Source organism: Pristiophorus japonicus, chromosome 15 (genome assembly GCF_044704955.1).
Source record: "Pristiophorus japonicus isolate sPriJap1 chromosome 15, sPriJap1.hap1, whole genome shotgun sequence".
NCBI classification, from domain to species: Eukaryota; Metazoa; Chordata; class Chondrichthyes; family Pristiophoridae; genus Pristiophorus; species Pristiophorus japonicus.
The window spans coordinates 76137340-76151281 of NC_091991.1; the positions used below are offsets into that span (position 1 = coordinate 76137340).

At 48.6% G+C, this 13942-nt stretch overlaps 1 protein-coding gene across 1 annotated transcript; it reads right to left on the minus strand.

Annotated features, from left to right (window-relative positions):
- Positions 1-1338: 1338 nt before the first annotated feature.
- LOC139280863 (uncharacterized) lies at positions 1339-8575 on the minus strand. Its single transcript, XM_070900620.1, has one exon. The coding sequence runs from the start codon at positions 8414-8416 to the stop codon at positions 1718-1720; it is 6699 nt and encodes a 2232-aa protein (XP_070756721.1). The 5' UTR covers positions 8417-8575; the 3' UTR covers positions 1339-1717.
- Between the last annotated feature and the right edge of the window lie 5367 nt (positions 8576-13942).

Here is a 13942-nt window from a genome sequence, read left to right on the forward strand (position 1 = left end):
GAGCATAAATATTGGTATAGACCTGATGGGTTGTAAGGCCTGTTCCTGTGCTGTTACTTACAGAATCAGGCCATTCGGTCCAACTGGTCTATCTAGGTGTTTGTGCTCCACACGAGCCTCTTCCCATCCCTACCTCATCACGCCCTATCAACATAACCGTCTATTCCTTTCTCCCTCACGTATTTATCCAGCTTCCCCTTAAATGCATCTTTGCTATTCGCTTCAACCACTCCCTGTGGTAGCGAGTCTCCCCACTCTCTGAGCCACAGCTGATACACTCCCTGTGGTAACACTCTCGCTTCTGAGTCAGAAGGTTGTGGGTTGCGTGGCCAGGAACATTGGTGGGGCCCTGGTACAGCAGAGGAGCGGGAAGGTCGTGGCGGACTTGCGACGAGTGGTGGTGACGGAGGAGCGGCGAGAGATCGTGACGGAGGTGCGGTGAATGAGGGTGCAGGGCCCAGAAGAGCCGAGGGCCCAGGGGCAGCACGGGCCAGCCCACACTGCGATATGTGTGCCACACTAGGTGCTTGCAGCAGAGCAGGTCTCCACTCATCCTGGTTAACCCTTGCCACTGGATAAAGGCCTAGCTCTGTCAAGCCCATGTGGTGGCTGGTGTGCAACGGTCATCACATGTTAAAAAAATCCACACACAGGCATCTTCACCCTTCAACTGGAGTTCAGAGCTGGAACATCGGGTCCTTCATTGAAACATCTGTGAACTCTCGTGGAAGCAAGTCATCCTTGTTCGAGGGACCACCTATGATGATGTGGATTCAATCCCACTCCAGGGACTTGAGCACATAAATCTAGGCTGACACTCCCAGTGCAGTGCTGAGGGAGCGCCGCATTGTCAGAGATGCCGTCTTTCGGATGAGACGTTAAACCTGTCTGCTCTCTCAGTTGGACGTAAAAGATCCCGTGGCACTATTTTGAAGAAGAGCAGGGGAGTTATCCCCAGTGTCCTGGGGCCAATATTTATCCCTCAATCAACATCACAAAAACAGATTATCTGGGTCATTATCACATTGCTGTTTGTGGGAGCTTGCTGTGCGCAAATTGGCAGTGACTACACTCCAAAAGTACTTCACGGGCTGTAAAGCACTTTGAGATGACCGGTGGTTGTGAAAGGCGCTATATAAACACGTCTTTCTTTTCTTTTCAAAGAAGTTTCTGCTGAATTCCCTATTGGATTTATTAGTGATTGTCAGGGGCGAATTAACCCTGGGCCGGATGGGGTTGCAGCCCCAGGCCCAACAAATAAATGTAGCAAAAAAATATATAAGGCCTCCCAAATAGGCTGAATAGAATCGACAATAAGAGAGGAAAAATAAGACCGAGGAAAATATTGTTTATTAGCCCAACGTGTACATACTTATTTTTGCAGAGTAGCTATATATACTAATGTACCAATATACAGAACAGAATATGTATTGGCCTGTTTTACTTGACATGTTATTGAGAGAAATTTGTATAAAAGTATAGGAATCTAGTATTGCAATTAGATAATATTTTCAACTCAGAAGCAGGCCATTGGGCCCAGCAGATGGAATGTGTAACACGTACAGGAGCAATATCTAAATAGGGCCACTGCCCGGCCTCTGCTGACACGTAAGTTCAGAAGCATGCTTTATTTTGAACCATTGCAAGCTTTTTATATTGGCGTGTCCTTCCACACACATCCATTTATGCAACCCGGCATTTGCTTGTGGTAGACCTTCTATAAGAAAGTGTCAAATGCAACGGCAGAAGCCTCCATCGGACCGACAGGGTGTTTCTGTTCCTCAAAAGGTAAGGTTAAGGCATTGTCCGACCGTTGCTCATTGCCAGCTGCCCCCGTGGCGCCTGGCTCCATGCCAGAGCTCAGCAGGGGGTAGATCTGGTGAAACTGGGGCACCAGCGAGCTGTACCGTATCAGTCTGATGTTAGAGCACTGCCGGGCGAGGCGCTTCAGCGGCGCGTAGCACTGCCAGTGAACCTTGAGGGTGTAGAGCGAGAGAGCGCTGATCTCCAGCAGCAGGAGGCTGAGTGAGAGGCAGTGCAAGATAAAGAGCAGGAAGCAGTTCGAGTCCAATGTGCTCAGTAGGCGCAGGAGGCCGGACCTCCGCTCCCAAAGGTTGGTGGTGTCTTCGGTGCTGACAGAGATCAAGGCGGTCTGGGTCACCTCAAGGCTGCCGATAGATGTCAGGGTCACATCGTCAGGAGTGCTGGGTCTGCACATCTCGGATACGAAGTCAATGAGAGGCACTCCACTCACTTCAGGGGGGCCTCCACAAAGAAGATCTGTACTATCAGGAACATCTTCCTCACTGAGCACTTTACCCGCGTACATTTTGATCCACTCACTCAAGTACTGACTGTCACAATCACAGTGCCACGGGTTATTGGACAAATAGACGTTAAGCACTGGATTCAACACAAAGAAGTCTCGGGGGATTGATCGCAGCTCATTCTTGGAGACATCAAATATTTCCAGATATTCCAACCTGTCCAGTGAGTTGTCGGGGAATCCCTTGATTTTATTTTCAGAAAGGGTCAAGTATCTCAGATTCTCGAGAGGGTGGAAGATCTGCTCAGGAATAACCTGGATTGCGTTTCCTCTGATGCTCAGCTCGTCCAATGCGGTCAAGTTGTCGAACGCTCCCTCGGGCAGAGCAGGAATCTTATTGTGATCCAGGACTAGCCTTCTGAGCTGTGGGAGGTTGCGGAAGTTGGGAAGGCTGGTTAAGGAGTTGGACGAGAGGTCCAGCTTCTCAATTGGGAGAGGGTAATCCATGTCAAGGTTCTGGATCCGGTTGTTGGAAAGGCTGAGATCATGCAGCTGTGGGAGGGCTTTGAACCAACTTAAAGAGATGGAGCTGAGAGAGTTGAAGTCCAGTAAGAGGATCTCAGTGTCTGGAGACAGAGAGTCGGGGACAAACACAAGCGACCGGTGACTGCAGTTGGTCCCAACCTTTCCTGCTAAATCCCTGTATGGAGCACAGACCCCCAGTGATGGAGATGTCATTAACCAGGGCCTGTTGAAAGTGGTCACTTCTACCCTTTCTGTAATTGTGTGTGTCTCAGGGACAATTTCAGTTGTTGTCACATCCGGACAGATAAGGTCCATTGGGAGATTAATAATCGCAATTCCTCGCCAAGCAGATGGAGTCAGACAAACAATGCTCTCAGAATCAGCCTCCCCAGAACCTCTGTATATGTTACCATCGTTTGATTGAATCCATTCTCTCAAATACTGCACAGTGTCACACTCACAGTGCCAGGAGTTATTGTGGAGGTAGACATAAGGTATAAGGTTATTCTCAAAGAAGTTTCGGGGGACTGTAATCAGTTCATTCATTGAGACATCAAATTTTTCCAGATATTCCAACTTGTCCAGTGAGTTGTTGGGGAATCCCTTGATTTTATTTTCGGAAAGGGTCAAGTATCTCAGATTCTCGAGAGGGTGGAAGATCTGCTCAGGAATAACCTGGATTGTGTTTCCTCTGATGCTCAGCTCGTCCAATTCGATCAAGTTGTCGAACGCTCCCTCGGGCAGGGCAGGAATCTTATTGTGATCCAGGACTAGCCTTCTGAGCTGTGGGAGGTTGCGGAAGTTGGGAAGGCTGGTTAAGGAGTTGGACGAGAGGTCCAGCTTCTTTATTGGGAGAGGGTAATCCATGTCAAGGTTCTGGATCCGGTTGTTGGAAAGGCTGAGATCATGGAGCTGTGGGAGGGCTTTGAACCAGCTTAAAGAGATGGAGCTGAGAGAGTTGAAGTCCAGTAAGAGGATCTCAGTGTCTGGAGACAGAGAGTCGGGGACAGACACAAGCGACCGGTGACTGCAGTTGGTCCCAACCTTTCCTGCTAAATCCCTGTATGGAGCACAGACCCCCAGTGATGGAGATGTCATTAACCAGGGCCTGTTGAAAGTGGTCACTTCTACCCTTTCTGTAATTGTGTGTGTCTCAGGGACAATTTCAGTTGTTGTCACATCCGGACAGATAAGGTCCATTGGGAGATTAATAATCGCAATTCCTCGCCAAGCAGATGGAGTCAGACAAACAACGCTCTCAGAATCAGCCTCCCCAGAACCTCTGTATATGTTACCATCGTTTGATTGAATCCATTCTCTCAAATACTGCACAGTGTCACACTCACAGTGCCAGGAGTTATTGTGGAGGTAGACATAAGGTATAAGGTTATTCTCAAAGAAGTTTCGGGGGACTGTAATCAGTTCATTCATTGAGACATCAAATTTTTCCAGATATTCCAACTTGTCCAGTGAGTTGTTGGGGAATCTCTTGATTTTATTTTCAGAAAGGGTCAAGTATCTCAGATTCTCGAGAGGGTGGAAGATCTGCTCAGGAATAACCTGGATTGCGTTTCCTCTGATGCTCAGCTCGTCCAATGCGGTCAAGTTGTCGAACGCTCCCTCGGGCAGAGCAGGAATCTTATTGTGATCCAGGACTAGTCTTCTGAGCTGTGGGAGGTTGCGGAAGTTGGGAAGGTTGGTTAAGGAGTTGGACGAGAGGTCCAGCTTCTCAATTGGGAGAGGGTAATCCATGTCAAGGTTCTGGATCCGGTTGTTGGAAAGGCTGAGATCATGGAGCTGTGGGAGGGCTTTGAACCAACTTAAAGAGATGGAGCTGAGAGAGTTGAAGTCCAGTAAGAGGATCTCAGTGTCTGGAGACAGAGAGTCGGGGACAAACACAAGCGACCGGTGACTGCAGTTGGTCCCAACCTTTCCTGCTAAATCCCTGTATGGAGCACAGACCCCCAGTGATGGAGATGTCATTAACCAGGGCCTGTTGAAAGTGGTCACTTCTACCCTTTCTGTAATTGTGTGTGTCTCAGGGACAATTTCAGTTGTTGTCACATCCGGACAGATAAGGTCCATTGGGAGATTAATAATCGCAATTCCTCGCCAAGCAGATGGAGTCAGACAAACAATGCTCTCAGAATCAGCCTCCCCAGAACCTCTGTATATGTTACCATCGTTTGATTGAATCCATTCTCTCAAATACTGCACAGTGTCACACTCACAGTGCCAGGAGTTATTGTGGAGGTAGACATAAGGTATAAGGTTATTCTCAAAGAAGTTTCGGGGGACTGTAATCAGTTCATTCATTGAGACATCAAATTTTTCCAGATATTCCAACTTGTCCAGTGAGTTGTTGGGGAATCCCTTGATTTTATTTTCGGAAAGGGTCAAGTATCTCAGATTCTCGAGAGGGTGGAAGATCTGCTCAGGAATAACCTGGATTGTGTTTCCTCTGATGCTCAGCTCGTCCAATTCGATCAAGTTGTCGAACGCTCCCTCGGGCAGGGCAGGAATCTTATTGTGATCCAGGACTAGCCTTCTGAGCTGTGGGAGGTTGCGGAAGTTGGGAAGGCTGGTTAAGGAGTTGGACGAGAGGTCCAGCTTCTTTATTGGGAGAGGGTAATCCATGTCAAGGTTCTGGATCCGGTTGTTGGAAAGGCTGAGATCATGGAGCTGTGGGAGGGCTTTGAACCAGCTTAAAGAGATGGAGCTGAGAGAGTTGAAGTCCAGTAAGAGGATCTCAGTGTCTGGAGACAGAGAGTCGGGGACAGACACAAGCGACCGGTGACTGCAGTTGGTCCCAACCTTTCCTGCTAAATCCCTGTATGGAGCACAGACCCCCAGTGATGGAGATGTCATTAACCAGGGCCTGTTGAAAGTGGTCACTTCTACCCTTTCTGTAATTGTGTGTGTCTCAGGGACAATTTCAGTTGTTGTCACATCCGGACAGATAAGGTCCATTGGGAGATTAATAATCGCAATTCCTCGCCAAGCAGATGGAGTCAGACAAACAACGCTCTCAGAATCAGCCTCCCCAGAACCTCTGTATATGTTACCATCGTTTGATTGAATCCATTCTCTCAAATACTGCACAGTGTCACACTCACAGTGCCAGGAGTTATTGTGGAGGTAGACATAAGGTATAAGGTTATTCTCAAAGAAGTTTCGGGGGACTGTAATCAGTTCATTCATTGAGACATCAAATTTTTCCAGATATTCCAACTTGTCCAGTGAGTTGTTGGGGAATCCCTTGATTTTATTTTCGGAAAGGGTCAAGTATCTCAGATTCTCGAGAGGGTGGAAGATCTGCTCAGGAATAACCTGGATTGTGTTTCCTCTGATGCTCAGCTCGTCCAATTCGATCAAGTTGTCGAACGCTCCCTCGGGCAGGGCAGGAATCTTATTGTGATCCAGGACTAGCCTTCTGAGCTGTGGGAGGTTGCGGAAGTTGGGAAGGCTGGTTAAGGAGTTGGACGAGAGGTCCAGCTTCTTTATTGGGAGAGGGTAATCCATGTCAAGGTTCTGGATCCGGTTGTTGGAAAGGCTGAGATCATGGAGCTGTGGGAGGGCTTTGAACCAGCTTAAAGAGATGGAGCTGAGAGAGTTGAAGTCCAGTAAGAGGATCTCAGTGTCTGGAGACAGAGAGTCGGGGACAGACACAAGCGACCGGTGACTGCAGTTGGTCCCAACCTTTCCTGCTAAATCCCTGTATGGAGCACAGACCCCCAGTGATGGAGATGTCATTAACCAGGGCCTGTTGAAAGTGGTCACTTCTACCCTTTCTGTAATTGTGTGTGTCTCAGGGACAATTTCAGTTGTTGTCACATCCGGACAGATAAGGTCCATTGGGAGATTAATAATCGCAATTCCTCGCCAAGCAGATGGAGTCAGACAAACAACGCTCTCAGAATCAGCCTCCCCAGAACCTCTGTATATGTTACCATCGTTTGATTGAATCCATTCTCTCAAATACTGCACAGTGTCACACTCACAGTGCCAGGAGTTATTGTGGAGGTAGACATAAGGTATAAGGTTATTCTCAAAGAAGTTTCGGGGGACTGTAATCAGTTCATTCATTGAGACATCAAATTTTTCCAGATATTCCAACTTGTCCAGTGAGTTGTTGGGGAATCTCTTGATTTTATTTTCAGAAAGGGTCAAGTATCTCAGATTCTCGAGAGGGTGGAAGATCTGCTCAGGAATAACCTGGATTGCGTTTCCTCTGATGCTCAGCTCGTCCAATGCGGTCAAGTTGTCGAACGCTCCCTCGGGCAGAGCAGGAATCTTATTGTGATCCAGGACTAGTCTTCTGAGCTGTGGGAGGTTGCGGAAGTTGGGAAGGTTGGTTAAGGAGTTGGACGAGAGGTCCAGCTTCTCAATTGGGAGAGGGTAATCCATGTCAAGGTTCTGGATCCGGTTGTTGGAAAGGCTGAGATCATGGAGCTGTGGGAGGGCTTTGAACCAACTTAAAGAGATGGAGCTGAGAGAGTTGAAGTCCAGTAAGAGGATCTCAGTGTCTGGAGACAGAGAGTCGGGGACAAACACAAGCGACCGGTGACTGCAGTTGGTCCCAACCTTTCCTGCTAAATCCCTGTATGGAGCACAGACCCCCAGTGATGGAGATGTCATTAACCAGGGCCTGTTGAAAGTGGTCACTTCTACCCTTTCTGTAATTGTGTGTGTCTCAGGGACAATTTCAGTTGTTGTCACATCCGGACAGATAAGGTCCATTGGGAGATTAATAATCGCAATTCCTCGCCAAGCAGATGGAGTCAGACAAACAATGCTCTCAGAATCAGCCTCCCCAGAACCTCTGTATATGTTACCATCGTTTGATTGAATCCATTCTCTCAAATACTGCACAGTGTCACACTCACAGTGCCAGGAGTTATTGTGGAGGTAGACATAAGGTATAAGGTTATTCTCAAAGAAGTTTCGGGGGACTGTAATCAGTTCATTCATTGAGACATCAAATTTTTCCAGATATTCCAACTTGTCCAGTGAGTTGTTGGGGAATCCCTTGATTTTATTTTCGGAAAGGGTCAAGTATCTCAGATTCTCGAGAGGGTGGAAGATCTGCTCAGGAATAACCTGGATTGTGTTTCCTCTGATGCTCAGCTCGTCCAATTCGATCAAGTTGTCGAACGCTCCCTCGGGCAGGGCAGGAATCTTATTGTGATCCAGGACTAGCCTTCTGAGCTGTGGGAGGTTGCGGAAGTTGGGAAGGCTGGTTAAGGAGTTGGACGAGAGGTCCAGCTTCTTTATTGGGAGAGGGTAATCCATGTCAAGGTTCTGGATCCGGTTGTTGGAAAGGCTGAGATCATGGAGCTGTGGGAGGGCTTTGAACCAGCTTAAAGAGATGGAGCTGAGAGAGTTGAAGTCCAGTAAGAGGATCTCAGTGTCTGGAGACAGAGAGTCGGGGACAGACACAAGCGACCGGTGACTGCAGTTGGTCCCAACCTTTCCTGCTAAATCCCTGTATGGAGCACAGACCCCCAGTGATGGAGATGTCATTAACCAGGGCCTGTTGAAAGTGGTCACTTCTACCCTTTCTGTAATTGTGTGTGTCTCAGGGACAATTTCAGTTGTTGTCACATCCGGACAGATAAGGTCCATTGGGAGATTAATAATCGCAATTCCTCGCCAAGCAGATGGAGTCAGACAAACAACGCTCTCAGAATCAGCCTCCCCAGAACCTCTGTATATGTTACCATCGTTTGATTGAATCCATTCTCTCAAATACTGCACAGTGTCACACTCACAGTGCCAGGAGTTATTGTGGAGGTAGACATAAGGCATAAGGTTATTCTCAAAGAAGTTTCGGGGGACTGTAATCAGTTCATTCATTGAGACATCAAATTTTTCCAGATATTCCAACTTGTCCAGTGAGTTGTTGGGGAATCCCTTGATTTTATTTTCAGAAAGGGTCAAGTATCTCAGATTCTCGAGAGGGTGGAAGATCTGCTCAGGAATAACCTGGATTGTGTTTCCTCTGATGCTCAGCTCGTCCAATTCGATCAAGTTGTCGAACGCTCCCTCGGGCAGAGCAGGAATCTTATTGTGATCCAGGACTAATCTTCTGAGCTGTGGAAGGTTGCGGAAGTTGGGAAGGCTGGTTAAGGAGTTGGACGAGAGGTCCAGCTTCTTTATTGGGAGAGGGTAATCCATGTCAAGGTTCTGGATCCAGTTGTTGGAAAGGCTGAGATCATGGAGCTGTGGGAAGGCTTTGAACCAGCTTAAAGAGATGGAGCTGAGAGAGTTGAAGTCCAGTAAGAGGATCTCAGTGTCTGGAGACAGAGAGTTGGGGACAGACACAAGCGACCGGTGAGTGCAGTTGGTTACCAACCTATTGGCCATATTATGAAATGAATTGCATAGTGGAGAAGTTAGTGAAGTACTGAAGAGGTATATGCAACAGAAGATCCGCAGGTATGACATCCTCGACAGCCACATCCCTAAAAGATTGAAAGAGATAGAAACTTTACAGTTGTAAATATTGACTTTCACTCCGATGTTCTCTAATCTAACTCTTGGTGACCAGTTTTTTGGGAACATTGCCATTTTAATAGCAGCATGGACTTGGGGCTGATTTGATCGAGGATGATAAGACGAAGAAGGGATTAGATTGTGTTTGTTTCGATGGTTTGTTTCAACTGAATCGGTTTGGGAGGACCAGCAGGGTCACAATTGCAAGTTGTGTAAAGGCCAGATCGAGGTTAGATGGTTGGAGGTTCTTTCCCCCGACAATAGTGGACCTCTGGATCGTGCGGTGGACGACAATTGACTGAATTCCTTCATGCCAGAACTTGATTATTTATTCACTTATAGAAGACTTTTGGATTTCCTTTTCTGTTCGTTGCCAGTCTATTCTCATACTCTCTGCCCCTTATATTTCCTTTTCACTTCCCCTCTGAACTTTCTGTATTCAGCCTGGTTCTCACTTGTCGTCTTAACCTCTCATCTGTCATACGCCCCCCTTTTTCTGTTTCAGCTTACTCTATCTCTTTCGTTATCCAGGGAGCTCTGGCTTTAGTTGCCCTACCTTTCCCCCTCATGGGAATGTACCTCGACTGTATCCGATCTATCTCCTCTTTAAAGGCAACCTATTGTTCAATTTCAGTTTTGCCTGCCAACCTTTGATTCCAATTTACCCGGGCCAGATCCATTGTCAACCCACTGAAATTGGCCCTCCTCCAATTAGATATTTTCACTGTAGATTTCTCCCTGTCCTTTTTCATAGCTAATCTAAACCATGTGATACTATGATCACAGTTCCCTAAATGTTCCCCTACTGACACTTGCTCCCCTTGACCCAGAACGAGGTAGCCTTTTCACTTGGTTTAGGTTGGGGTGGAGTGTAGAATGTTTCGGTGTAAGGGATGTTGCGGTTGTGTGGGGCAAACTGGTTGGGCCAGACGCTCTTTACCTTTCCGCCATTGTTCATTGTTCATAGGTTTATATGTAACCTTCAGGGCTGCTGACCAAGGGCCGTGCGGCTCTTTGTTGGCCGGCGCGGACATGATGGGCCGAAATGGCCTCCTTCTGCGCTGTAAATTTCTATGTTTCTAGAACCAGACCCAGCTATGCCTCCTCTCTCGTCAGGCTGGAAACATACTGATCAAGAAAGTTCTCCTGAACGCACTTCAGAAATCCTTCCCCCTCTCTGCCCTTTACACTATTACTATCCCAGTTTATATTACGAGAATTGATGTCCCCCAATATCACTACTCTATAGTTCTTGCACCTCTCTGTAATTTCCCTGCAAATATGCTCCTTTATACCCTTCCCACAAGCTCGCGGCCTATAGAGTACACCTAGTAGAGTAATGGTACCTCTATTGTTTCTTAACTCTAACCAAATAGATTTTGTCCCTGACCCTTCCAGGACATCCTCCCTCTCCAGCACTGTAATATTCTCCTTAATCAATACTACCACCCCACCTCCTTTCTTTCCTTCCCTATCTTTCCTGAACACCTAATAACCAGGAATATTTAGTACCCAATACCGCACTTTTTAGAGCCAGTTAAAGGCGCTATATAAATGCAGGTTGTTGTTGTTGTATCGTGATGCATAAGGCTGTGGTTTGCAGGTTAGGTTTGATGGACCAGATGGTCCTTTCTTGTCCGTCACTGTTCATAAGAACATAAGAACATAAGAAATAGGAGCAGGAGTAGGCCATACGGCCCCTCGAGCCTGCTCCATCATTCAATAAGATCATGGCTGAGCTGATCATGGACTCAGCTCCACTTCCCTGCCCCCTCCCCATAACCCTTTATCCCATTATCTTTCAATTTCTGTCTTAAATTTATTCACTGTCCCAGCTTCTTTAGCTCTCTGATTTACAGCCCTCTGAGAGAAGAAATTTCTCCTCATCTCCGTCTTAAATGGGCGGCCCCTTATTCTAAGATCATGCCCTCTAGTTCTAGTCTCCCCCATCAGTGGAAACATCCTCTCTGCATCCACCTTGTCAAGCCCCCTCATAACCTTATACATTTCGATAAAATCACCTCTCATTCTTCTGAATTCCAATGAGTAGAGGACCAACCTCCTCAATCTTACCTCATAAGTCAACCCCCTCATCTCCGGAATCAACCTAGTGAACCTTCTCTGAACTGCCTCCAAAGCAAGTATATCCTTTCGTAAATATGGAAACCAAAACTGCACGCAGTATTCCAGGTGTGGCCTCACCAATACCCTGTCTTGGCCATGCCCAGGTGCAGTCCTACAAGGAGGTCTTCCGACCTGCCCGCTCCCCTCTGCACAGGGTGCCCAAAGATCAGGGGTGCGGGACTGATGTGCAGCCAGAATTTGAAGAGCAGCCCCTTCAAATGTTGGAAGAGGGGCTGCAACCTCACACATTCAACATACACGTGGAGCACGGACTCCTTTAGACTACAGGTGGCCTGGGAGCCCATGAACCTACTTGAAAACTTATTGCACAGGACTGCTCCATGCAACACCCTCCAGGCCAAGTCCCCAATAAATAGAGGGAGGACTCCCGAGTAGAGAGCACTCCATTGGGGACCCCCGCCTCCTCCGGATGGCAAAATGGTGCACCATGGCGTGTCCGGGCGGCAGACGAGGATGGCAACCTTAAGAGTGTGCAAGGGCAGCCCGTACAGGAATCCCCTCTGCGCAGAACTGAAAGGCACGGAGGGGATTTCCCAGAGGAGGCTCAAGTTGTGGGGTGCCGGCTCCCGAGGGAGGTTTCCGGGCTTGGCGCCGATGAGGAATTCCATCCTGACGGGGGTCAATTTGGACGGGATCCCCCCATGTGCTTGAGCCTCCTTGACACACCTAACGGAGTCAGGGACCAGCGCAGTTTTTAGCGGCTCAATGGCATTGGCCGCGCGCCAGATGTCAGCCCCAGGATAGGTGCCTTGCCAGCTCGTCTGACGCCATCCAACAGCCCTACAAACTGGTGAGCAGACTCACATGTGGACACATTACAGTATATAAGTGTTCCAAGTGGCCAGTTTTCACGTCGGGGGCCTAGTCAGTGAGTGGCAGCAGGCTATTTGACTGTGGAGGCCATCACCGCTCATGCTCACAGATTCTATTCTCATCTGGCTGGTTCATCCAGTCACCTTTCAGTAATCAGGTGCAGGCAGAATTTTTTCCCTGCCTTGCCCAAGGCAGGTAAATGTAGTGAAGAGGCTGAGAGGCTGTTTCTCCCTGGCTGGAGAGTCTAGAAATAGGAGTCACAGTCTCAGGATAAGGGGGTCGGCTTTTTGGACTGAGATGAGGAGGAATTTCTTCACTCAGAGGGTGGTAAATCTTTGGAATTCTCTGCCCAGAGGGTTGAGTATATTTAAGATTGAGATTGTTTTGGGCACTGAGAGAATCAAGGGATATGGGGATCGGGCAGGAGAGTGGAGTTGAGGTCGAAGGTCAGCAATGATCTGATTGAATGGCGGAGCAGGCTCGAGGGGCTGAATGGCCTCCTCCTGTTCCTATGTAACTGGCTCGAGGGGCTGAATGGCCCCCTCCTGTTCCTATGTAACTGGCTTGTGAAGCTGAATGGCCCCCTCCTGTTCCTATGTAACTGGCTCAAGGGGCTGAATGGCCTCCTCCTGTTCCTATGTAACTGGCTCGAGGGGCTGAATGGCCTCCTCCTGTTCCTGTGTAACTGGCTCGAAGGGGCTGAATGGCCTCCTCCTGTTCCTATGTAACTGGCTCGAGGGGCTGAATGGCCTGCTCCTGTCCCTATGTAACTGGCTCAAGGGGCTGAATGGCCTCCTCCTGTTCCTGTGTAACTAGCTCGAGGGGCTGAATGGCCTCCTCCTGTTCCTATGTAACTGGCTTGAGGGGCTGACTGGCCTGCTCCTGTCCCTATGTAACTGACTCGAGGGGCTGAATGGCCTCCTCCTGTTCCTGTGTAACTGGCTCGAGGGGCTGAATGGCCTCTTCCTGTTCCTATGTAACTGGCTCGAGGGGCTGAATGGCCTCCTCCTGTTCCTATGTAAATGGCTTGTGAAGCTGAATGGCCCCCCTCCTGTTCCTATGTAACTGGCTCGAGGGGCTGAATGGCCTCCTCCTGTTCCTGTGTAACTAGCTCGAGGGGCTGAATGGCCTCCTCCTGTTCCTATGTAACTGGCTCGAGGGGCTGAATGGCCTGCTCCTGTCCCTATGTAACTGGCTCGAGTGGCTGAATGGCCTCCTTCTGTTCCTGTGTAACTGGCTCGAGGGGCTGAATGGCCTCCTCCTGTTCCTATGTAACTGGCTCGAGGGGCTGAATGGTCTCCTCCTGTTCCTATGTAACTGGTTCGAGGGGCTGAATGGCCTGCTCCTGTCCCTATGTAACTGGCTATGTAACTAAGATGCTTAAGGAGCATCTTAAAGGAGGAGCGAGAGGTAGAGAGGTGAGAGGTTTAGGGAGGGAATTCCAGAGCTTGGGGCCCAGGCAGCAGAAGTCATGGCCACCGATGGTGGAGCGATTGAAATAGGGGATGCGCAAGAGGGCAGACCTGGAGGAGTGCAGAGATCTCGGAAGGTTGAAGGAGGTGACAGAGAAAAGGAGGGGCGAGGCCATGGAGAGATTTGAACACAAGGATGAGAGTTTTGAAATCGATGCGTTGCTGGACCGGGAGTCAATGTCGGTCAGCGAGCACAGGGAGTGATGGGTGAAGGTGCGGTGAGTGT

What these genes read in the sequence shown, in the direction of transcription:
- LOC139280863 (XM_070900620.1), bottom strand. Translation starts at nt 8,416, where the DNA reads ATGGACCTTATCTGTCCGGATGTGACAACAACTGAAATTGTCCCTGAG.